Genomic DNA, 25,462 nt, shown 5'->3' on the forward strand with positions numbered 1-25,462 from the left:
GGTCCACTATGTATATAGTAGACCATTTTGAGGGATGTAAACAATAACAATGGTCCTGACATATTTCCTGTTTTACATTTTAAATGTCCATAGTTTCTGAGGGTCTGAAAAGTACCACATATTGATAAATAATGACATTGATTTGCATTTTATGAATCACCAAGAACCACAGGCTCAACTTAAAAATACTTTACAATTATACAGAATAAACAAAATCACTTACATGTTAATATTAAATCATCAGTTTAGTACTTCATTGATTGTGTGTGTGTGTGTGTGTGTGTGTGTGTGTGTGTGTGTGTGTGTGTGTGTGTGTGTGTGTGTGTGTGTGCGTGCGTGTGTGTGTGTGTGTGTGTGTGTGTGTGTGTGTGTGTGACTAGTTTAGATTGATAAACCTCTTAAAGTCATTTGATTTTTCTCCTAAAATGAGCTTTTTTTCCCTCAGACTCCTGTATGTAAGCTCAGCAATTTTACTTTTATAGTGATGAATAAGTTCTTTTATTGCCTTTCAAGTGGAATCACTGAACATAAACATCAAAGGCTGAGAAAAATACTCATTTTAGGAGAACATTTCAGATGGTATTTAGAGGTTTTTGCATCTGAACTGTACATACTTATATAGTACATTAGATTAGATAACCATAGCTGTTTCCGCTGAAAGATGACACCCTGACAAAGCTCCTTAAAAGGAGACATACACCAGAATACTTTGGGGAACGTATTAACTTATGAACAATTTATGAAAATTCATCAATTTCCTATCCCATTTAAGAAATTTAATGTTATTGTGAATGCCATCCCAAAAGAATTAATACATCTAACAAAAAAATTACATCTCATATATAAATAAAAGAACCATCGAACCCTCATTATTATTGCAAGGTATTAGTATTTATGATAAGAAATGCAACAACAAACTTATTCTTGGAATTCTCAAACAAAAAAAATCTAATCGCTCCAAGATGGAAATCATAATGGTCAGCACTAATATAAGATAATGATTGGAAAAGAACATGGCTTTTCCCATATAAATGTAATCCCAAACAAAGCAAAGGAAATTAATTTTAAAATTCTACATAATAATGTATGTGGTCAATGCATTTGTGTCAATATGTATTGATATTGCTGATTCTTGTTCTTTTGTCAGGAAAGTGAGGAAACTTTGACTTTGATTTTACATGTAAAATCTCACAAACGTTTTGGTCAGATGTATATAATTATTTGAATAAATCCCAATCAAGACAACAAATATTGTAAACAAATATTGCAAATATTGAATTGAAAGTATTTGTTATTATTCTAGTCCAAAAAATAAAAATGAAGAATACATATATAACTTTTATTGATTTTGATTTAAATTGATTCCTTGCTTAAAGCTACATGTTTATCTAACAAACAAAAATTCTGCAGGTTAATAGAAACTTTTGAGAATATCATGCTTCCTGTAAGTTAGTTGCTATATGCTTTCTGTGTTTATTTAATTTTGTACTTCCCCTTTCTTTATTTTGTTCTTTTTTTCTCTTTCTATTTATTATTTGTTACTTGTTCTTATCACTTTGTACTTTATACTTGTATTTCAGTCTTTTACAGATGACTTCCTGATCTATATTGTATATTTCTTCTTTTTAAATAAAATAAGTTTATAAAAAAACATACACCAGAATACAGATTCCATATTTAAAACATACTATTTAATTACGATGCTCATCCAGAAACAGCTGTTATTTTGGTTAAGACGCACAGCTTGACGTCTACATACTGTATTTTTATTTGCATATAAGAATATCTCTTAGCTCTCTTTTACAACAAACAACATTTTGAGGTAGATTTATGTCGAAAACATGCATAGTGAAACTTCACAAAGCACAAAAAAAGAAATATAGTTATTTAACGTGCCCGTCGTGCTGCCTAATATGAATCACGTTTGATCTCGCCGCACATAACAATGGGCGTGGCCTCGTCCCGTCAGATGCGTCAGATGAGCCGCGGCTGTAGGAGCGACTGAAGAAGAGGGGGATGGGGACAATTGTTTTTTGTGTTGCATTCCTGCAGTGTGTTTGACCTTTGACCTCGTTGTTGTGTTCTCCTCGTCTTGCATTCCAAACTGAGGATTTCCTGCAGTATGCCAAAAGCTGCTGGGGCTCGCCTTTTCTTCGCCCTGTGTGTGTTTACCACTATTTAACCAGCGGAGTCGTTCGTTAGCCTAAAAATAACACACTCAGGAACGCCGCTGCTACAACGACCGATCGCTTTCTTAGACAAGCCGTTATACGGAAGAGCGTGCGGGGTTTAAACAGAGCGAGTACTATAGGCGAAACGCAATCAAACCCCCGTTTGGTGTTGCAGCTATTAGCCTAGCACGCTAGCGGGGCTTGCCGTATATATCACGCACACGTTTCATATCCGCTGCAGAAATCCGCACCCGCGCGACAACACTGAGGAAATGAAGGACAAACAGAAGAGAAAGAAGGAGCGCACGTGGGCTGAGGCAGCTCGTATGGTAATATATTAATCATTTTAAGTAAATTGTAACGGTTTAGTGCTTGTGTGAGGGGTTAGGGGTGTTGTAGGGGAGCCGCGAACAAAGCTGTCTCGAGCTGTTGTCGGGTTGGACATAAGCAATCTGCTGCTGTTTGTGTAACTCTAGGTTTTATAACTCGGCTTTTACCTTTGCAGTGACACGAGTCTTAATCCACAATCCCTGTGTTTATCCTGACGACATAAGCGATTCATTTCTAGTGTTTGTGTCCCATTTGAATGAAGGAGCCCTTGCTGGTAGCCTAGCGTATTAGCAGCTCTGGCTGTTTGACCCTTTGTTTGCAGGGCTTCTTTTAGCGAGCTGAGTAAAATGCTGAAAATATTCAGTGTACAAGGTTTGGTTGTCTTAAAAGACTGATTTTAATAAATGTTTGTTGAATGCTTATTGTTTAAACAGTCATTCATATAGTAGGCCATATTTCTATGTTTTGTATGCAGTTCGTGATCCCTTGATCTTCTTTGTTAGCTATTTATTTATCAGTTAAACGTTTTTAGGTGGATGTTAGCTTTTTAACGCTTTATATCTATGTCACTGCATGTGTATTCATACAATTGTCGATTATTAAATGGATATGAAGCTGATGAAGTGCATAGTTTCTCCTTTATTCTCCATAGTTGTGGTCAAAATAGGTCTGTTATGCGTAATAAATGTAAATTAAAACATGGTTAATATGGCTGGGAAATTATTTCTCATATAACATTAATCTTCAGAGGGTCATTGGCATTAAATTAGGACATATGCATCTCTTCATATATCTGACCACTAGACCTTCATCTTAGGATTGTTGTTGAGCTTTTAGTAGAAACCACTGTGTATAGTGTGAGACCACATTAATAAAACACTCCTTAGGTCAAACACAGTGTCATTCATACACACAATACATTAGTACAGCTGTATTTGTGATCTTGTTTTTGCTATCTTAATTATAAATGCGGTTTGATTATAGTTGTAAAGTTCTTTTCTAGGTGATCATGGCAGATTTTACTCTTCAATTTGATCTACCCAGCAGTCTTTAAATTTAGTAATATTTATTTATTGCTCATGGCTAGTTTGAGATTAAAAGCAAGAATGGTTTGTTAAAGCTACAGTACGTGATATCTGGTGAAAGTAGATTTGAAACTCAAGGGTAGCCGTTTTGGGTGGGGATCTTGTATGCTGGAGAAACACAGCTTGTATCATTTATTATAAAGCAGTGTTCTGAATTACTTCAAAAACCGAAGCTTCAGATCTCTGCCATATGAAACTTGACATTACTTGGTATCACATCCAATCTCACGTGGAGGCTTTACTTAATATTTAGCGATCTAAATATTTTACTGTTGATTTAGATTTAGGTCAATTCCAATCAACCAAACCAATTTCAGACCGTGCACTTTTGCATGCATCACATGCAGTGATTGAGCTTCAGGAAGCAGGTATGGGCATGTTTGTTTGTATACCAGGAAAAATAGTAACCTACCAGCTCCTTGCCTGTAGTAATGGGACAGGCTCTTTGGGAGATGTGGGCGTAAGGGCACTTTCACAACTAAATAGACTGAATGCATGAATATGTAGGTTTTTATTTTTAATACAACATCGATTATTGAATGGCATTAATTAAAAGTGATCACTCTGGATGATATAAATGTGATTAAAGTGTTTCAAAGAGAGTTATATAATGACTGATTGAACAAAACCAGCAAAGTGAAGTGGCAGGTTTGGGATTCTGGGAATCAGATGCAACCAGATTCTTAGGCTCAAGGCCAGTGTATATCAGATCATCTCTGCAATACACTTGGATGCAATGGGAAATGTGAAGCAGGCCACCTATTTTAGTGTTTCTGGTCATTCACTGCTGTTCCTTCCTGAAGGTTACTCTAACTTGTCTGTGAAAGAGAAAATTTGGGTTTTGTTCATCTTTGTGCTGGATGTGGGAAAAGCTGCGGTTGTTTTTTTTTTTTTTGTGGCTATTTAAATATTGCATCCTCACAAATAGCTTGGATATTTGTGGGAATGAGAGAAACATCGTTGACTTAAATGAGGATCAGAGGCCTTTGAAAATGAGGATTAGAGACTGATGTTAGTCTTTGGTAGTTCTCTGAAAATATTTCTCCATTACTTCAAACATCTCCACATCCGTGTCTTAAATTCATTTAAAGGCACATCATGTAAGATTTTTTACAATTAAAATGAAAAAAACAACAACTTTAGAACACTGTTACAGTTTGCTGACTTTTGTACTTTCATTACGTAAATCCCAAATGGTTTTGAGTGTTTAAATTCAGGGATATAAGCAAGTTTAAGTAATGCCATTGTGTGGCCATGCAAATAACGTCAAAAACCCTCTACACCAAAGACACTTTAATAGGTTGTGTGTAGGGCTGCACAATATTGGGAAAATCAAACTATTTTAGAGATTTTATTTTAATTCTATGATATATATAGTGATATGAATACAATTAACTATTTGGAAAGAGTATATAATTTTAGATTGATTGGAATAATTCTGTAGGGAAGTGCATATGCATAAAATATAAGAAACTGTCTATTGTATAAAAATTCAATAAAGGCAAAGATACAAATTAAATAAACAGAGTTTGATTGTTTTCCGAGGAGTCGGAACTGTATAAAGGTATACATTAATTAACCAATCAAATGTAAAATAATACTGGATAGTCTTTTGTAAACGATTCAATAGAATTTATTGTTATTAATTTGTCAAAGTTACAATCTGTAGTTTCTTAGGCCTGGATACTTTTAAAACCCTCACACGGTCACAGGCCTCAAAACCACTTGCGAAATGATACATCATAATTCCAACCTTAATATTGTGTATTCTCGCAGTGTGTCTATTGCGAATGTTCACATTGCGATATTGGCATGATATATTGTGCAGCCCTAGTTGTGTGCTTTATTAGACTCTACTGAGCAGCATAACCAAGCGGTTATGTTTTCTAGTAAAATAAAACCTCACTACTTATTCCCCATATGGTCATGGTTGGAAGAACCAGAAGCAATGGGCTGTAGCATAATAAAAGCTCAACTGCTTTTGTTACATCACACAATGCTGTCATTTTGCTGCTTAATCTGCTTCATACCAGCTGGATACAAAATTTTGAATACATTTTAGCTCATCCAGTAGGATGTCCAGTAGGACATCTTAGCTCATCTCAGTCCAGTAGGATGTAATGAAGATGACAACTCCCATAATTTCACACTCACAGCATCATTAAACCACTTTAGTTTGTTGTGAATAAAGGCCTTCTAGTGGCAAAAATGACATATTGTGCCTGTAAGCATAAAATGTGGGAGAAAAAAATTATGAAATTTGTATTGAAGCACTTGACAAATTGAAAGCTTGACAGCATTTGGTCCTGTAGTCCATTAAGTCACTATTTTCACCACACTCTAAAATGCTGAGTTATTTATTTAACCCAATGATTGAGTTAAAAATTTTTGGTGCTTTGTTGGGTTAATTAATAACTTAACCAGTTGTGTTAAATATTTAGAATCTCAACAGTCAACTGATATAACCGACACAGAACAGCTGTATTAACATGCCTGCATAATGTTTTTGCTTTATAACGTTTATTTAAGCTGTAACACAATGTTGTTGTTGTTGTTGTTGTTGTTGTTTTTTTTTATCAAATTACCTCTCCGTGTCATGTTTTTTCTGTCTGTTTCACCAGCATTCTTACTTACTGATAAGACAAACTCGTGCTTCATGGCCAATCTATATTACATGAATAAAAACGCTGTGTCTGGAACTCAAAATGTAGTGAAAATAAATCATTTTCAATATTTTTGATAACTGCATGTTATTTATTTACAAGCCATGATTATAAAATTAATAGTAGTAATAGTAGCATTAGTATTGCCAGTCGAAAACAAAATAAAATTTTCAGTTGATCTAAGATTTATTTCTTTGTCATTTGGACTAGAAACGAGACAAAGCATTTTTTGCAAAGTGATTATTAAATTTATCTACCTAAATATTAAAAACCCTCAAATAGTGCTGTTCCAACTATCTTGTGAAACTTTATTCATGTCTCAATATTTATAGCAGAAAAATAAAATATGGCACTATGTTTTCATTCCCTAAGGACTGAGAGGAATAGAGACTAGGCTGGCACAAATAATGACACATAAATGCTCCAAACTTTTTCTGTTGCATTTTATACACATGAGCTTTGTTGTCTTGTCAGGACTGTGTTATAAATAACCGGGACGTTTTGTCTTGTCGTTTGCCTAGTAGTTTGTTTGAGGTTCTCACAGCTTGAGAGTTTTCGTGACTGCTTCCTGCAGGAAATGCACCTGGTATTTTATAATTGAATGTGTATTTCTTTTATAGCTTGTGCTGTTCCATTTCCTTTTTTTCGGTGTCCTTAGTTCTAGACTCAGCTGAGCACAGTGTATGGAGTGCTTCCTAATTTAACCACCAAACGAGCAGAAGGTTGCCTGCACTCTTGTCTTGTGCTTCCATATTGGGGTGGAATATTTGCTGTGTACTAAGTAAGAAAAAAAATCACTGGACATTACTGGAACTTTTTATGTGAATAATATTTTATTCGAGGTTGCACAAGGCTAGTATTCAGCTGTGTTAGTGCAGATTGTTATTTTTCAGCTTGTCATATAGTATAAAAGCCTGTCATATGAACTTGGAAATGTTCGGTGCAGTTGTGTGCATCAGCTTCAGTTTGATGTTACGCTTGCCAGAACGTTGTGCAGAATCTGTGTAATATGGATCTAAAAAAATGAACAAATTGAGTACTTCTGTTGAAGCTGACATGGTCTTAAAATAAGCAAGCATTTTTCTATGGTGTTGTGATTGGAAAACAGCATCCCGGGGAGTGGTTTTCAGAGTAAAATCCTTGCTACCTGGTTTTCAGGGATATTCACACAAAAATGACATTTCTGTCATGTACTTACTCACCCTTTACTGGTTTCAAACCGGTTTTGAGTTTTTCTTCTTTTTTTTTCTGTTTGAAAATATTTTGAAGAAATCTGGAAACCTTTAACCGTTGACTACTATAGCATTTGTTTTGACTATGGGAGTCAGTGGTGACAGGTTTTCAGCTTTCTTCAAAATATCATCTTTTCTATTGTTTTAAATGTTTGGAACCAAATCTTTGGGTTGTTGTAAAATATTGGAACCACTTCAGGGTACATTTTCATTTTTGGGTGTCTCTTTAATGTACATTTTGAAATTGTATTGGAAACAAGTGATGTAAAGCTACATTTCGAACTAAAGCCCTTGACTTTTTTAGCCTGCTTGAGGTAGTGTTAGACTTGTGTGAAAAAGAATTAATGTGAATTATGGGAAATTATGGAACTGCATTAGTTGAATGAACTTGGATATAGCGAACATTACATCAACCTGACCAATCAGCTGTCTCTGTTATGCTTGGCTTGTTTACTGTTTGCTACTAGCTTAGCAATAATAAGTATTACAGTCTTGATGGAAGTGTTAGCTTCATGTTAGCATGGAAACCCCTTTGAGCTCTTAATTTTTCTTTTTGTAAATATCTGCAACTACATCCATATAGATACAGGTGAATGTCTTTGCCGTTCATGATATGGATTTTTAGTCACTCATCTGCTTTTTGAAGTTGTGGCTAAAATTGTTTTAAAAATATCATAATAATTCAGCTGTGAATGCTTTGTTTGTGTGTGAATGTTAAAACATAATGAACCCTAAACCACCATAATATGACAGAAGGGTGTTTATTAGAATTTTACTATGTGATTTTGCACATCCCTAATTAATGTTATACTAAATTGTGAAGTAGCTGATTTGATGTGTCTTGTTTGATCTCTTGCAGGTTCTGGAGAACTTTTCTGATGCCCCAATGACGCCCAAACAGATTCTACATGTCATCCAAACAAAGGGGTTGAAAGAAATGAGGTCTTGTATAAACAGTTTCTAAATATAAGTGTACTGTGTTGATATTTATGCTTGAGATTTGTTTCCAATTTTATTGGCTCTTTTTACTGAGTGATATTTTTTTGTTTCTCTTTTTCTAAAAACCTTTTTGCCAAATATAGAAGGTAAGAATCTATCTAGCTATTATTTTTTAGCCACTCTGTATGTTTATTCATACATTTTTGTGCAACACTTGCATACCAATTTTTATATGTCATGCTCCTTTAGCGGCACAGCACCACTGGCCTGCCTTGTCACCATGCTTCACTCTCAGGTCAGAGGTGACCGAGTGAAAAACAGTATTTTCTTTAAGCTGCCTGGAAGGATGAGTCTGTTTACCCTAAAGGTAGGGAATCCATAAATCCTTCTAGCATTCTCTCCACACATCACACTCTTAAACTGCTCTTAAACTGGGGTTTAGCAACTGGATTTAGATGCCACTAGCCACATGTCCTGTGTCTGTATGCACCAACAGAAAAATGCACTTCAGTGGACAAAGAGCCCATCAGCGAATGAGTCTGGAGATGGGACACCAACAGCATCCACCACATCAACAGTTGAAGGAGCAGAGCAGGAAAGCTGCGACTCCACAGAGACGGCTGCTGCTAGTGGTGAAAATGATGGTGCGTGGACTATTCTTTTCATTTTTTTTCTCTCCCCCCAGAATTGATTCATTCAGCCTCCTTTCCAGTAAGTGGAACAGGCTTATAAATTAAAGAAGCGTATAAAAGAGCTGAAAAGTAGAGGCCCCATCTTTTCATTTCAAGAAAAGCTTTGATTCCAAATGGTGATGAGCATTAAATACCCTGAGCTTAAGAAGCATGTAGAGCTTTGAGAGACATTGATTTCTTTTTTGCTTTGGATGTGTGTGTTGCCATGGATACTGCTGCACATGACACATCCAGCAGTGACCTAGATGAGAGTGGTTTTGAACATGTATTTGTGTGTGGCGTGAAAGAGAATGCATGCAATATTATGCCTGGAAATGACATTATCTATTTCATGTTGCTTTTGTGTAAAGAAAAAGAAAATCCTTAATCGATTTATGTTATATTGAAGCCTGATATTTTTAATCATTAGTTCATATTTTAAATTTAAAAAATTGTAGATATTAATAAATACATCGCTTAAGGCATCTGTTATTCTTTTACATAAAGCAATTGCAAACCTTAAATGCTTGCTGCTTTTCATCCCCTGATAATGTGGACTGTACACCTGCATTATCCTCTTTTGGAAGGATTCAGAATGGAGTACTTGCATACTCATTACTTATAAATGGCATGTGAAAAAAATTCTATATTTAATATGGCTGTAGTACTGTATGTCTTATATTTCCGGAATCTGTTCAGTCGGGAACTAGCTGTCATTCTGTCAGGCTCCCCATGGGCTCTTAATGCTTTAAAAACTTAATGCTAGAAAAAATGTTAAACAGTATAACATTATTCTTAAATATCGTTAAATATCAGGCATTAAATTTTAGGACAGGAATACAGTAATTTTTGAAACTGACTAATATGATAGTGTTTCATCCGAAATCAAATATTAGCCCCTTTCACACAGTGATACCGGTAAATATCCGGAAAATTTCCGGAACGACTTTACCGGTATATTCAAAAAAGCGCTGTTCACACAGGCGAGGACGTTACGGAAATTTTCCGGAAAAGAGCATTCACACATCCATTCCAAAATACCGGTAAATTCTGACATCATTCACCACAAATGAGCTTTAAACGGCTGCGCTTGTATTTGTAAACATTTGACTAAATTACAAACTCTTTTGATGATCAATATTGTAAACAACTTTCACTGGATCATATTCGCATGTCGAGATGTTCATAATATGTACGTGTGCTGACGCTCACAGGCTGTTTCATGGGCACACGCAAAGCTTGAAGGTAAACAAACAACGGCTTATCATAAGCATCTTATCGATGATTATTTGCACAGTTGGCATTAAGAAGAACATATAAACGTTATCTGACTAACTTCTAGCAGCTAAATGTGTCTGGAAAAATATTCAAAGGCTTTTATTCTCACAAACCGCGCGGACGTAAATGCGTCTGACTGTTGTGATTGGCTAAAGCAGAAGTCTTACGTCAGCACGTTCTAGACGTGCACGAGCTTATTCCGGAAATCTTCCTTCTGCGTTCACACAGCGCAGCATTCCGGCAAATTGCCGGTAATGTTACAACTTCTCTTTCCGGAAAATAGCCAGAACGAATTTACCGGTATTTTCAAAAAGGACCTGTTCACACATACAACCTTTCCGGAAAATTGCCGGTAATTTTCCGGAAAGGTCTGTATGTGTGAAAGGGGCTATTGTCTTTGTGAGATGCTGTATTTGTATCTGAACTAACTGTTCTAAAAGTATGTTCTATGTTAATATGAATTAGGGTGTACTCGCACAATGTACAGTTGCCTTGAACCGGGCCGAAGCATGCTTGTCCCCCCACCCATCTCCCCCGGCAGACCGTACTCGCATGCATTCGGACATAAGTACGCTTACTTCATCAATAATGCGCTGTTCAGTTTAAGAAGCGCTCTTGCTCAGCACAGTGGAGATTACTTTAGTTATAATGTTTTAGTCATTTGGAATGCAGTGACATGCAGTCAAATATTTTGCCGAACAGATTAGCCACTTTTTATGGTCCTAAACAACCATATAATCCTCGTGCTGCAGGAATTATGAGGTTTGCTGAAGGTGCAGCTGTCGTGCAGTGAGGGGTTTGCATCTTTAATAATCTACGATAGTTCGCGTTCATTGAACAGTAAGAATGATTGATAAATCCATATAAAAAATCCCGTAAAATCACGTCTCGTCTTTAGTTTTGGGCTCAAGCGTGCTTTGCACTCACACTACAAGTGTACCCAAGTGAACCGTGCTCTGGCACACCTCTTCCAACCGGGCCAGGGCCGTCCAACTGAACCGTGCCTGAACCCAATTCTGAGCACTCACACTTCTTAAACTATCCGGTAAACGGGTCTGGGCACGGTTCGGATAGCATAGTGTGATTACGCCCTTAGGATTGGGTGATTATTTGCAGTGAAATCTCAAATAAGGTAAAAGGTACTGTGTATATAAGTTTTGGCTCATCTAAAGCATAAAAATGACATTATGATTGCAGAGATTTAAAAAACATGCTAAGTAAACAAGTTAAAGTCAGTTATTCTCCTTTGAAAATGTTCTTTTAGTGTCGCATTGTCTAATTGTATTCTAGCAACCTGGGTTGCCTTGTTGTCATACAAACCACCTTTCATTTCAGTCTTAAAGACTTCCTCAATGTATAGGGCCACAGCTGAAATTTTGTGAAGGGTATAAACAGAGGTCGGAGCCAACTTCAAATGGGTGGGACTTGAGCTCCAAGTGGGATGTACAAAACTGGAGTTTTTATTTATTTAATGTCTTGTAAATGACAGGGCCCAATATTGTGCTTTATGAATGTCTACACCTACCTAAACCCAACCTCACAGTAACCTGTTGTGTTTTATCATCGTCTACACTTACCCCAACCCTAAACCCAGCCTCAGAGTAACCTGATGTATTTTATTAATGTCTACTCTATCTATGCCACCTAAACCCAGCCCACCTGCGGCGTAAATCCCTACGACTTGGAGGTAACCCAACCTACTTGCAGTGTAATACCTCTCACTTGGAGGTCTCTGGGCTGCAGCAATACCTACTTAGAAATTCTGGCCTCTCGAGGACAGCAGCAGCATCCAAAATTATACGCAAATTCAGTGTTATAAATATAAAAAATAAATATTACAAATGTAAACCACATTAGCTGAGCAGCATACATTGTAATACCATGTCTTAACAACACGCATTACGACAAGATTCCAGCGAAAGGCGATTTGACTCTGCACCAGATGCAACATGACAAATAAATAAATATAGCTATTCAGAACCAAAGAAACTGTAAGGTTTAGAATCAAATTCATATATATTAAACCTCTTTAACATTATTAAAAGTTCATGCTCAGTGACTGGTATTTGTTGGTTTGCACAGTAACAGTTCTAACATTCGTTTTTAAATGTGTTTATTTTCAAGATCTTAGGGTAAACTGCCTGTTGCTGCCTTCAGTTTGGCAATATCACCTGAAATGGTATTCAGACTAGGCCAGCATGGTATTGGAAAATCGGACATTGTGATATTTTGTTTTGCCACAATATAGATTGCGATATGAGAATAATCTTTTCACCATATGATTGTTATAACTCCATTTGGAAGTATTTTATTATTTTACATTGCCTGCGATGATCAAGTCTTTTTCTATTAAGCGCATCTGCATAAATTACAAGCAAAAATAAGTAAATCAGTGCTCTGGTTTTCTGGGGAGTCTAACTGCTTTGAAAAATGAAATGTGAAATAGCATGGTCATTGTTGTATAAAGTTATTAATAATATCTTTATCTTTTAATCTTTGATAAACAATGTAATCCTGCGATGTGACTATTGTGGAAACACACATTGCGAGATCTATGCTCAGACAATATATTGTTCAGCCCTAATTCAGAATTGCATTGATAGCATTTAACACAGAGTAAGCAGTACTTTGCATTATCATTATCATAGTTGTTTTAAGCTGTTGTTTAGTCCCTAGAGAAAGTCGTTTATGCTGTTGTTCTGGCGATGGTTTAGACAAACTCTTAACATGGAAAAGATTCTTTTTCTCGATTGCCATTGTGTGTAGTTAGCTGTAGGGTCAATAGTCAGGCATGCTTGCTCTGTTGTTTGTTGTTTGCATGGAGTTGTCGGAGGAGGGGGTGCGTGAAAAGTGTTTGAAAAAAACTGCAATAGCTAGTTTAACCACTGGGTGTCAATCTTACATACTGCACCTTTAAACAAAGCTTCGATTGGGTTATATGCATATTGACTTTCTCGATTTTAGCCAGCCAGCCAGACTCCACGCTTCCGGTGAACTGTCTTTGCATTATAAAATTGCCCTGTTTACGGTCTGATTTTAAAAATGACCAATCTTCACTGCCTAATAGATATACTATATGAAGTGGGTCTCAGACTGGACAAGAAGCACTGTGCTAAATTACATTTTCCCCTTGCCATGTTTTTGAAATATGACAGTTTATTTTACCCCAGCATTTTTAATGGATTTTCTGCACTAGTCCTGATGTGTGCTGGTATTGATGGTGCTAGCGGTTAGGTGGTCTTTCATCTTATTTTACTCTTAACATCTAAATGAATTTTTAAGTCTATTTAACTGAATATGTTGTAATTGCATTACAACATCGATACTGTAGAAGGAACCTTATGAAATTTGAGAATAGTCGCATTCATTTTTCACCGGACATTTATCATTGGCTTAAAAACACTAGTTGTGCACGTGCTCCTATTGTCATGCACATCTCGTCAGGGAAGCACTGGGTGAGCAGTAGTAAATATCCTGCGAAATCCAGAGGGTGCTCTCACAGAATTTTCAAATTGCCAATGAAACTCAGGATAGTAGGTTGTCTGAGCACTACTCGTCTGTTCTGTTTTTGAATATGTTGAATTTAAAATGCGCTACTTGGCTCAGATGTTGTTTGTTTTGGTTTTCCCACATCTGATGTATATAGAAGGGAAAGGCGAGTTGAAATGGATAAAGTGAAAGTGCAGTTCTGTTGCTCATTCTGTTATCTCAGAGTTTTAGAGCAGTTTAATGTCAGTGAATATCATGCATCTGTGACAATTGTAAATTCGTCGTACCTAGTCATTACAAAGAGGTTGGGTAGTTCAAAATTTCTTTTCATTTATTCTGCTTAACAAAGAACTTCAAGATGGATGCCCTTTTTGGTTCATATTATTATTGTGCTGAAGCATAAGAGAACAAGTATGAGGCTTTTTTTTGCTATTCATTTTCTTTATGATACCAAACCATCAACCAACAATGATGCACCCCTGGAAACAGAAGTGTACAGAATATGCCTCTATGGAACAACCTATAACGAGGGACAATCAATTAGTTCTCTTACACTAATGATATACTGTTTACTTTATACATATACTATGAATTAAAATCATGTTTACTTTTTTGTGTGTATGGATTAAGTTTGTATTCATATTATAGTAGACTTGATCAGCATTTAAAACAACAAATTTAAAGAAAAAAATTCAGCCGCATCATTATTTCTGTCTCTATTTCCATCCAAATTAACTCATGAACAACATTAACATGATTTACTGGGGTAAAATTATTAACAGATGTTCTGCTCATTTCCTTTAGCCTCTGTGGATGAGACTTCCTCCAGTGCCTCTTGCTCTACAGAACCACAGACAAGACTCAGTCGCTCTTCACAGGTACCTGCAGTGCCTAAGTTCAAATCTCCATTGAAACATCAACTTCATGACTCATTTTTACACGCAGGGCCCTCTAAGAATGGATTGCCATCTCACCATCATCCTCATGCACTAGCGCTCAACTCCTCCTCAGATCAGCAGTTATGACAGGAAAGCAGTTGATATGTGATGTCAATACATGAAAATGAGTCATTATTGAAATGCAGAAAGCTGACGCTGAGTCAGATCAAGAAAATCCCACTGATAACACTGAGTACATTAGTTATGACTAAGACCTTTTGCTCTTTGCATGTCTTTGCAGGTCAGGATTTTTTAAATGATGTCAAAATCAGATAATTTACAGTAAATGCAGTAAAATAATTTGACATTTTAAGCACTGAATTCACGATCTCCAATACTAATAGCCACAACCTTAAAACTGCCTTTATGCTTTTTCCGTTTCATTTGCATAAAGTTAAACTTGGATGCTCTTACCACTAGTCAATCCTCTGCTCAAACTGAAAACGCCTGCTCATCTCCTGTCCTGTCCCTTCATGCTTTATACTTGTGTAACATTCAACTATTATTAAACTAGGGATGCCCGACAACCGCTCGTCAATCGAATATTAACCCTTAACTGGTCAGATTAATAATAAATTATTGCTTAATTTAAAAAAAAAATACATGTCTATTTTGTGTCTGACATTGCATTTTAAAATACTGATTAATTTTAACATAAGAGCATATTAACAGAACATAACAACAGAACTTCTTTGCGCACCTGCAATGTTTTCAACAGCATAGGAAAAAAAAATCTAAATTAAATAAAAAGAATTACATAAATAGTCTTGCCCTAGATATTTTTCACTTAAATTACATATTTAGATTTCAAAACAAAAACACTGACCGAGTCCTTTAAGATTTAGCATTGGCTGTTTTTTCCTGTCATGTTTTTCTTCCTGTCAAATAAAAATAGCAGGCTACCTCAAAATGATTGCTTCATAGAAAATATGCATTTAATTCACGCTCCGCTGTTATTCTCATAGCACAAACCTCTGTCAACATTTTTAATGGAAGTCATTATTTTAAAGATTATGTCTTTAGCCTCTGGTTTTACCTTGTGTGCTTTTATTTCCTCTCTCACTCGCGGTTCTTTTGTGCACGCTGCGTGTGATGAAAGACAAAGACAAGGCTCATTTGTTGACATTTTGTAAAGTATAGGCTACTATAGCATATAACAATTTTGTTGTTTCCATATGTGTTGCATTCATTTGCATACAAGTTTTATAAGCTGTACAATTGAAGCCTCAGTTTGGTGCAGCGTTATCATAATGCAGAAATCAAGAAAATCTTTGGATTTGTTTGATTCGTAGATTATGAAGGCTATTTTAAAAATGGAACTATTAATAACTAGGTTTCCAAATGGAAAAAAGATTGGTTGGTTGTACACTAAATCATCACAACTATAGCCTATTTGTTGTGTTTATGAGTGATGCCGGTGAGCGCTCTGATTGAGAGCTTTTCTGATTGAGAGTTTCCAAAGCAGAGCACCTCACAGAAAGTTTTGCGGCTTCTTCCTCCAGTTGTGCAAATAAACAGATGTTTGTGACAGATCCAGGACAGAGGCAATCGGCATCAACTCATCTGTGTCAAACTGACCAGCAATATTCTTCTTTCATTTTGCTTCTTTGGCTAAATATGTCTATAGGCACGCTTGGTTGCATGTGTTACCATCCAAAAAGTTAACAAATATGCATTGCACATTTATGCAGCCTATTAAAAAAATTTAAAAATAATATTTTTTAATCGTTTAACTAATACTATTAATTGGTTAAAAAGGCTCCCTTTCGGTTAATGGGGAATTGGTTATTATGAGCATCCCTATATTAAACACTATACGAATGCCCAATTTCCCATTTAAATTCTTTTGTATGAGCATGCTGTTATTTTTCCATGTCTGTGGAGGACCTGTGTGTATGTGCTCATGATTTTTTCTCCGATTACTTACAGTCAGGGAGACAGAGGAAGAAGGCTGTGATGATGCCCCGTGTAGTTCTCACTCCTCTCAAGGTCAACGGTGAACACGTCCCATCAGGTTACAAAAGCTCTTTTACTTGTTCACTTTTTCCCACCCTCAGTCCCCTTTTCTGATCCCCCCCCCACTCTGCAGTGTTTTTGTATACCTGCTTCCTCTGACTGCGGATGCTCTTTATCTGAGCGGCCTGACAGTGTTTGTAATTTTACGCACTGACACTCTCTAATCATTTATAGTGCAGTTTTTCCAAGGGCAGTTTTCCCACAGTTCCCTGTTGTTGACAGCCTCCTCCTCCTTTTTCTTGTTTAACTCTACACTAAAACCAGCATCTTTTCTAGAAGCCACTGACGTTATTGTCACTTGAACGTCAATATCCCCTCAGTGTGAAAGCAGTGTTTCTGGTTTGTCCTGTCAGCCCTGCTCTGTTCCCCCCTGGATATCTGCTTTGCATTTGCACCTTAGAGATATCCATTCACCCCTCTTCCTCTTTTTCTCTGTGCCTTGGGATAGCAGTCCCTTTGACTTTTCGTGTTTCACACAAATGCCAAATCTTTGCTTGTCACTTTGGCCTCTTTAGTGCCAGTAGTCTTAATGCCTCAAGCTGCCCTACCCACACTCACTCGTTCTCAGAGAGTCTCACCAGCCTCCATCCTCCCCCCCACCTTTACCCTCAGGAGCAGCGGGGAGGCGCAGGGAAGGCTCTAGGGGGGGTCCAGGCCCCACTCTCCGTACCCGCTCCGAGCTGGGCTGGAAACGCACCCAGCACTTCAAGAGCATTCGTGGTCTTCGTTCAGGTACAGAGGATGAAAACCAAGGACCCCCATGTAGTAATTACTATCCCTAAGTACCTTGATCACAAATATCTTCCAAAAACTTCAGTACTTCTTTCCGTAGGGTTTACTAGCTATTGACAAATAATATCCCTGTTTTAATTATTTCTAACCGGAAGTTAAGGCATGTGAAGTAGAAAAATAAACAAATTTGCCCTGACACATAGTGCTATGTGAATCTTGTCTGCTGGTTTTCTAAATTGTATAAGTGTGTTTTTCCTGAAATAAAATCACACCAGTTATGTCATCAATGCACTTTAGGTTTATTCTATAGTATCTGGCTTAGTGTGAGATCCTGTTAGATTTTTGGGTCCCACTTTATATTAAGTGTCCTTAACTACTATGTACTCAAAAAAATAAATACAATGTACTTACTGTGTATATAATGTATTTGAGAACACTTGTGGTGCTTTTTAGTTGGGATAGAGGTTGGGTTATGGACAGGTTTGGTGGTATGGGTAGGTTTAAGGGAGGGTTAAGGTGTAAGGGATGGTCAACAGTATATTTACAAATGTAATTACAAAAGTTAATTACAGATGTAATTACATACATGTATATAATCAAGCATAAGTATACAATAAATACATGTATTTACACAATAAGTACATTGTAACAAACTATTAATTCTTGTGTAAGTACATATAAGTTAAGGTCACTTAATATAATGTGGGACCGATTTTTGCCCTAGAATATTTTGTAGCATAGTACTGTTAAAGCATGACACTTTCTGATAATTGCATTATTGGCTGAGGTAATATTCAGTTGCTTAATTTTAAAGCACTATGGAATAGACGGTTGTTTATCTAGAATTAAAATAAGACTTGTTTATTAGAGGTCTGATAGAGCACTCTACACATAAGCAGATATACCAGCAATTTATTCATATAGATTTACAAATGTGTGTTAATGCAGACCTGAGTGTGCTTTAAGTTTCTATGTAATCATATCCCGTTCCATTCATTCACAAATCCTTAGGACTCATTAAACCAAGTTCTTATATATACTAAATCTAATACTGTATTTTGCAGGTCCCATGAAAAGGAGTCGAGGAGGAGTGGAGGTGGATTTTGAGACTCCAGGATCCATCCTGGTCAACACCAACATTCGTGCTCTCATCAACACACGCACCTTTGCTGCTTTTCCTTCTCACTCCCAGCAGCAACTACTCCAGCTTTTACCAGAGGTGGACAGACAGGTATATGTTATTTTTCTTGAGGACTTTTTAAAAGTATCCCTTTATTCATGTCTATGCAGTTTCTTATTGTTGCCTAATTTTCCTCATTTTAATATGTAGGTCGGCCCCGATGGCCTTGCTCGTCTAAGCAGTTCGGCCCTCAATAATGAATTCTTCACTCATGCCTCCCAGAGCTGGAAAGAACGTCTAGCTGAGGGTAAGCCTCTTAACATTTTCTTGTGACATCTAAAAATGACCAAGACAAGTGGATCTAGGCAACTTTACTATAATAGATAAAGTTGGAATATTTTTACTTTTCTTGAAGGTGAGTTTACACATGAGATGCAGGTTCGCTTCAGGCAGGAGATGGAAAAGGAGAAGAAAGTAGAAGCATGGAAGGAGAAATTCTTCGAGGAGTACCATGGCCAAAGGTTCAGTGGCATTTTATTTTTATTACTGAATTATTTATAGTGCTAGAATCTGGTGAGGTAAAATGTTTTATTTTATTGATTTCTTTAGGTCTGGCTTAACAAGAGAGGAGGCATTAAAGCTCACAATGAGCGAAGCTGGAGATGTTGCTAGTCCAGTGCTAGACTCCGATTCTGCTACAGTGGCTACACCCAAGAGGCGAAGTGTTGGAAGAAGACGGAGAGAAGGCCGTATCAGACGACGTTCACGGGCTGACCTCAGACGCAGGGCAAGGCGCACACTTTGCAAAACTACAACTGCAACTGTGGCTACAGAAGAAACAACAGAGAGCACTGCAACTCCAGAAGAGGTACCATCAGTTGCATCACCAGTCCCAGAAACCACAGCAGTTCAAGGAGAGGTGGTCCTCCAAACAGACCCTGAACTTGAAGCACCAGAAGAAAACCTCTCTACAGAGGCAGTACCTTCTCCAGTTCCTGTACCCACACCTCCTCCAGCATCGACAAGCTCAACCTGCGATGAGCCAGAAACCTCTACACGCCTGTTGCCAGAAGTACCCGAACCAGCTGTTGCATCCACCTCATCTCCTTCCTCATCCTCCTCTTCAACATCGTCATCATCTTCACCATCTTCCTCTCCATCCTCTGCCTCAGACAGACAGACTTTTGCTGCAAGCTCAGACTCCTCTTCTTCCTCTTCCTCCTCCACTGCTGCTGTTGCCACTGATCCGCTGGATGATGGGGCTTCAGTCATTACCACTGGCACAGCAGGCACTGGAGCAAGCAGCAGAGAAAGCAGCCCTGCAGCCAGTCCCGCTACATCAAGCCCAGCAATTCAGCTCAAGGAACAGAAGAGAAGACCAGACGAGTCCCAGGCGTTCACCAGCTTTCCCGAGAAAAGGGCGCGGTTGGATGAGCGTCAGTCCTTTCGTAACACAGTTGACTGTGTGCACTCAGAAAAGCCACAGCCTACAACAGAGGAGCCCAAGGTCCCGCCAATCCGGGTATGTTAGACATGTTATCTTCTCAGAATAGTCTTTTGTAAAACTTATTGTAGTTATAGAAAGCAACCTTCCTATGTCTAAGTCTTGTTTCATGTGTGTTTTTCTTCTGCCCACTCCACTAGATACAGCTCTCCCGGATCAAACCGCCCTGGGTCAAGGGGCCGCCAACGTACCAAATCTGTCCCCGCATCGTCCCCCCCAACGAAGGGTCGCGGCGCTCTGGGACGGGGGCGCGCACCTTGGCAGACATCAAAGCCCGTGCACAGCAAGCCCGTGCCCAGCGGGAAGCCGCTGCTGCTGTTGCAGCCTCTGGGGATGGGGGAGGGCCTGGGGGGAGCGGCCCGGGGGGTGGTACTGGGATACCGGATCGCTCCAGCGGGAGGCGTACAAGAGAGCACCCAGGTCCCGTTGAACCTGGAGGAGGAGGAGGGAGACGAGGAGGAAGAGTTGATTTGGAGGAGCAGGAATCGCCTGCGAGCTCTCATTCGTCGGGAGCACAACTACAGCTGTCTAGTGTAGATTCGGCAGACAGGCCTCAAACTTCCACCCCACTCACTGAACCATCTCCCTCTTCTGTGTCCTCAAACCCATCTCTACCATCATCAGAATCTCCAAAAATACTTGCGCTATCACCACCTGCAACCGACAGCCCTGCTTCCCAGGATCAGGTGGAGGAGATTTGTGGAGTGGAAGAGGTGACTGCCTGCCCAAGTGATAAAACCTCAGAGCAGACCTTAGACACCCCAGTGCCTACCCCAAGTGAATCAGAGTCTTTTTGCAGTCACCAAGATGGGAGAGGCGAGGAAGCAGAGTCGAGTGATAGTAGAACAAATACGCCTGTTTGCACCTCATCATCAAATGATGCTATTTCTTTAGTGCCCACCTCTATACCTGACTCGCTACCAAGATTTGGTGCCCAGGGTGTGGATGTCATCAGGACATTGGCAGCTTCCTCTCAGCCTTGGGAAGGTGAAAAGAAAGCGGTTGAGCTTCACCCAGGGACAACTGGAGTTATCCAGCATGGCTCAGACTTGAAATTACCCAAAGAGACTCTTGTTACAGCCAGAAATGGATGGGTAGAAAATAGAGAAGAGCATTCCATGAGAGAGGGTATGCTAGAAGAACATAGGAATGGAGGGAGTGATGCTAATGGTAAATATGAATCAGGCTCTTTACCTTGCCTACCACGATGTGCTGGTGAGGAAGACACTGGAGCACACAGTGATTCAACGGAGACAGCATCTGACTTTGAAAATGAATCACAAGAGGATGAAATGGTGGATTGGCATGGGACCCAGATGGATGGTAGTGGCATGCAAACTCAAAATACAAAATCACTGAATCAACCTGTTATTCAGACCTCAAGTCGACTCACTTCATCGATTGTTAATCCTCCTCAACACCAGCAACCGGTTATACAGGCCCATATATCTAATCAAAACCATACCCAAACTGTTATTCAGGCTTGCTTTCCTAATGGTGTGCCAAACCAACCAGTCATTCATCCTCACAAGCAGCATGCAATTAATACCCATGCTATAAACCACTCTCAGGACCAGATTGCCTCTGCACCTTCACAAGCCCAAGTGCAAGCTTATCTGACCCAGACTGAGATGGACCAAAGCAGAAATCTACGACTGAATGATAATGGCAATGGTGTGAAGCTGTATTTGTCAGAGGATGACACCAAACCTCTTGGCAGGGAAGATTTAGTTTTAAAGAATTCTGCTGGTCCTCCAGTTGGCAGAAGAGTCCAAGTTTCATCTCGACCAGTTTCCACTGTAGAGGCCAACAATCCTCTTGTCACACAGCTCCTCCAAGGCAGTCTACCTTTAGAGAAGGTCTTACCCCAACCACACTCAGCCAGCAAGTTAGAAATTAATCGACTTCCAGGTGCCAATTCAAGCAACTCACTCAACCCAGCCAATCATCAAACACAGAGAAATCTGGCACCACGTTTTAGAGGCCCACCTGAGTCGGGAGGGCCTACGGACACTGTTAGTTCTGACTTCCAACACAAAACCCCACCTGCTCGAGTATCTCCTGGACCTGGTCGGAACTTTGGTTCTTCCCCGCCAGGTTCTGCTCCATCACGAATGGCATGCCTGTTTGAGGAAGCCAGCCCCAGGTCTGCAAACTCTCAGTTCAGTTCTCAGCAACCAGGAGGCGCTGTGCCTCCAGGAGCAGTTCCTGTCATAACATCCCTTCCCTTAAACTCCACCGCTAGAACCTCAATGGATATGAACTCTCAGAATGCTCCAGTTTATGAATCAGCTGTCATTAAAGAGCACCCGGGACCTCTTTCTCAACGGAGTGAAACTCCTGAGAGGCCAAGTAGCTTTCAGCAGCATCCTAATAATGTCTCCCAGTCCGTGTGCAGAAACACACCAGATGCTCCTTCACCTCCACATGGGGACCTTTGTCCATCAGAGGTTGTACCAACTGTTAAGATTAACTGGCGCCCAAACAAACCTCAGCAACCGATCTCCCCTGTAGCTACAGTAAAAAACGAAGTCTCCTTGCGCCCTTCGTGCCAACAAGCTCTGACCAAAAACTCACCTGCTCCTATCAGTGGCAATACGTCTGTTGTAATAACCAAAAAGGAGCCTCTGGATGGTTTTCATGGAGGTGGTGGAGCTATGGAAGGACTGCTAAATATGGAAATGTCTCTTGTCAGAATGGCCAAGAAGGAACAAGTCAAAAATCCATATACCCGCCAAGCAGACACCTCTGCTTCTCCTGTTTCTTCCTCTCCTTCCTCATCAGCCTCCAGTCTCCCTTTCCAGCTATATGGCAAGCTACCAAAACTTCAGCAGAGTGGGGGCAACGGAGGGTCCTCATCCAGCTTCAGTTACACAGCTAATGTGTCTGTGGTGGATGGTAGTGGCTTCACTCGCACCTTAGCCGATAGTGTGCTCCAACTAAGGCCACGTGTGAGCGTCGGCAGCGGTGGAGGTCAGAGTGCCACGCTTGGCATCCAGGCATTTACAGACAGTGCTGCCGAAGAAGTGGCTCTCAAGTGTTCCTGCCGACTCAAGGCTATGATCATGTGCCAGGGCTGTGGCGCTTTCTGCCATGATGATTGCATCGGCCCTTCGAAACTGTGTGTGTCATGTCTGGTTGTCAGATAGTTTGTTGCAGCTCCTTTAAAACTGAGCCGACTAATCAGAGCAAATACTTTGACCTCTCCAGACAATTCTAGCCCTTTGCCAGTGGTGGGACACTACCTGAAGTCTTGGACTCTTCTTGAGCAAGAAAGTGACAGTACACTGCAGTGTTAAAACTGGACTGATTTTTCTTTTTGTTGCTGATGGGTCAGGCAATACAGTAGGGCTGGAAGATTACTTGTAAGATAAAAAATCAGTCTGTATTTTTGTTGCATATTTTTTCTATTGCTGTTATGATGGTGTTATTATTATTATTATTAATATTATTATGATTACAATAATAATGATATTGTTGTTATTATTATTGGTATTATTATGTGAATTTACATGGCACAGTTGATTGTAAATTGTGCCTTTTCTTTCCCCCAACAAAACATTTACCTCATCTACTTGACACCAGTCATCAGTTCAGTGTGATAATGGTGGCGTTCCTGTTTGTTTTTCTTCTCTTGCTGCACCTCTGTAAAGAGGGCTTTAGGAGTATTTTGTGTGTAATGTCTTGCAAAGAAATATTTTTTTAATCATTAAACAGAAAATACATTTTTGTTATTTTGTAAGTGCTTTCACTCTTCTTTTTGTTTCCATTTTATTTCTTATCCAAAGTGAAGTCCAGTCTGTACTTGGCGGTTAAGCACAGTATTCAAATCTAATAAAGCTGAAAGTGAGCGTATATTCTTGATTTGAACTTCTTTAAGTAAGGGTAAAATGGGCCTAGGTCTGGGGGCATAAATAGAAGTGTTTCTATATTTGTTTCCACTCCATGTGCAGGTTTTTCTTTTAATGTATTTAGGAAATATATAGCCATAGGTATTATGCATAAAGTATGGTCCACACTTCTAGAAAGTTATATATATTCTGCATTTAATCAATCTCTGTCTCGCATGTAAGCCCAATGCTTCTCAGCATTTAGACTTTATTTAATTTTACTTTAAACGATTGCAGAGACTATGGTTTGCGTATCAGTGTACATACATAATCCTCTGGAATTTTGTTCTCAAAAAAAAGTTTGAAAACTGATTCATACATTGTCAGTTTAGACTAACCCTTGTGCACTGTTCAAATTTATTACCTTTTGTTATGGCCCATTTCCACTGAGTGGTACAGTATGGTACGGGTCATTTTTATCCAATTCTAAAAGGGTACCAATGGTATGGGTTGTTCATATATATATATGATAAGCACTTCTCACAAAACAGATTTATACGCACAAATACTTGTTTAAATGTTTATTACTAACCTTTCTATAAACATGATTTTTTTTTTATAACTGTATATCAATGATAAAAATAGCCTACTGCAACGACTGCAATTATAAATTACAATTATAAATGCACTGTATATGAACTTATACAGACCCTTACAGATATGATACCAATTACAGACAAACTGCACACAGCATACATTTAGTCCTTATTTGGGTTCACAAACGTGCAACATATAGCCCACAGTCAGTGCTAACCTCTCATCTGTATCTTTCATCTTCAGCAGCACATGTAACCTCTTGTTAGACCGTCATTCTGAGTGCATAATAGTCTAGAATGTGATGATAATAGTTAACCATGGCAGGTTGTTTATTTTTTTGGTTGCCAAAAGAATCATTTGCTCCTTTGTTTTTTCGAGATTCTCAAATTGTCAGAAGCACTTCAATAATCACGTGCACGTTATTATCATAAGCTCAAGAAGTTTGTTATTTCAAATATAGATGCGCGTATGTTTGCTCACTCGCTCTCTGGAGAAAGTGAAACCGGTCGCACTTTTAGACAGACTCGTAAAACAAAAACAGAACACAACAGATTTTGTTGTTTTCTTTGTGGATGTTCATCGAAACAATGACGAGGTTTGTTTGAGCTTGGGTCAACCATGGCTTGTTATTATATGCATGTAGTATTACGATGTAATGTTTCGGCTGTGTATTTATTTTCATTTGTTTTCCCCTCTCCTGCTTGTGTACGTGCGAGTGATGTATCTCTGTAAACCGATAGCATTTAGCTGTGCATCTAGCTTTGCCTTTTTGTACCCTTTTGTTTTGCTAGGTATGGTTCGCTTTGTGGTACCTTCTGACAGTGGAAATGGCTGAAAAGCTTAGAGTGAAGCACGAAAAATAGAGAA

At 38.7% G+C, this 25,462-nt stretch overlaps 1 protein-coding gene across 6 annotated transcripts; it reads left to right on the plus strand.

Moving 5' to 3' along the window:
* Positions 1–1,962: 1,962 nt before the first annotated feature.
* Positions 1,963–24,023, plus strand: asxl1 (ASXL transcriptional regulator 1). Of its 6 annotated transcripts, NM_001386454.1 has the most exon segments (13): positions 1,963–2,500; positions 8,341–8,423; positions 8,564–8,566; positions 8,670–8,787; positions 8,917–9,064; positions 14,663–14,736; positions 16,726–16,810; positions 17,425–17,544; positions 18,609–18,775; positions 18,875–18,971; positions 19,080–19,185; positions 19,274–20,186; positions 20,309–23,898. In NM_001386454.1, coding segments are annotated over 13 exon segments (4,980 nt in total). In that variant the 5' UTR covers positions 1,963–2,443; the 3' UTR covers positions 23,318–23,898.
* The last annotated feature ends 1,439 nt before the right edge of the window (positions 24,024–25,462 follow it).

Source organism: Danio rerio, chromosome 23 (genome assembly GCF_052040795.2).
Source record: "Danio rerio strain M-AB ecotype USA chromosome 23, GRCz13ab, whole genome shotgun sequence".
NCBI lineage: Eukaryota > Metazoa > Chordata > Actinopteri > Cypriniformes > Danionidae > Danio > Danio rerio.

Excerpts from the sequence above, each read along its gene's own strand:
- asxl1 (XM_087305440.1), top strand. The coding sequence starts at position 2,444 with ATGAAGGACAAACAGAAGAGAAAGAAGGAGCGCACGTGGGCTGAGGCA. Across the intron at positions 17,578-18,608 it reads AAACCAAGGACCCCCATGTA|GTCCCATGAAAAGGAGTCGA; the intron begins GTAATTACTATC and ends TGTATTTTGCAG. Across the intron at positions 20,187-20,308 it reads CCAAGGTCCCGCCAATCCGG|ATACAGCTCTCCCGGATCAA; the intron begins GTATGTTAGACA and ends CCACTCCACTAG.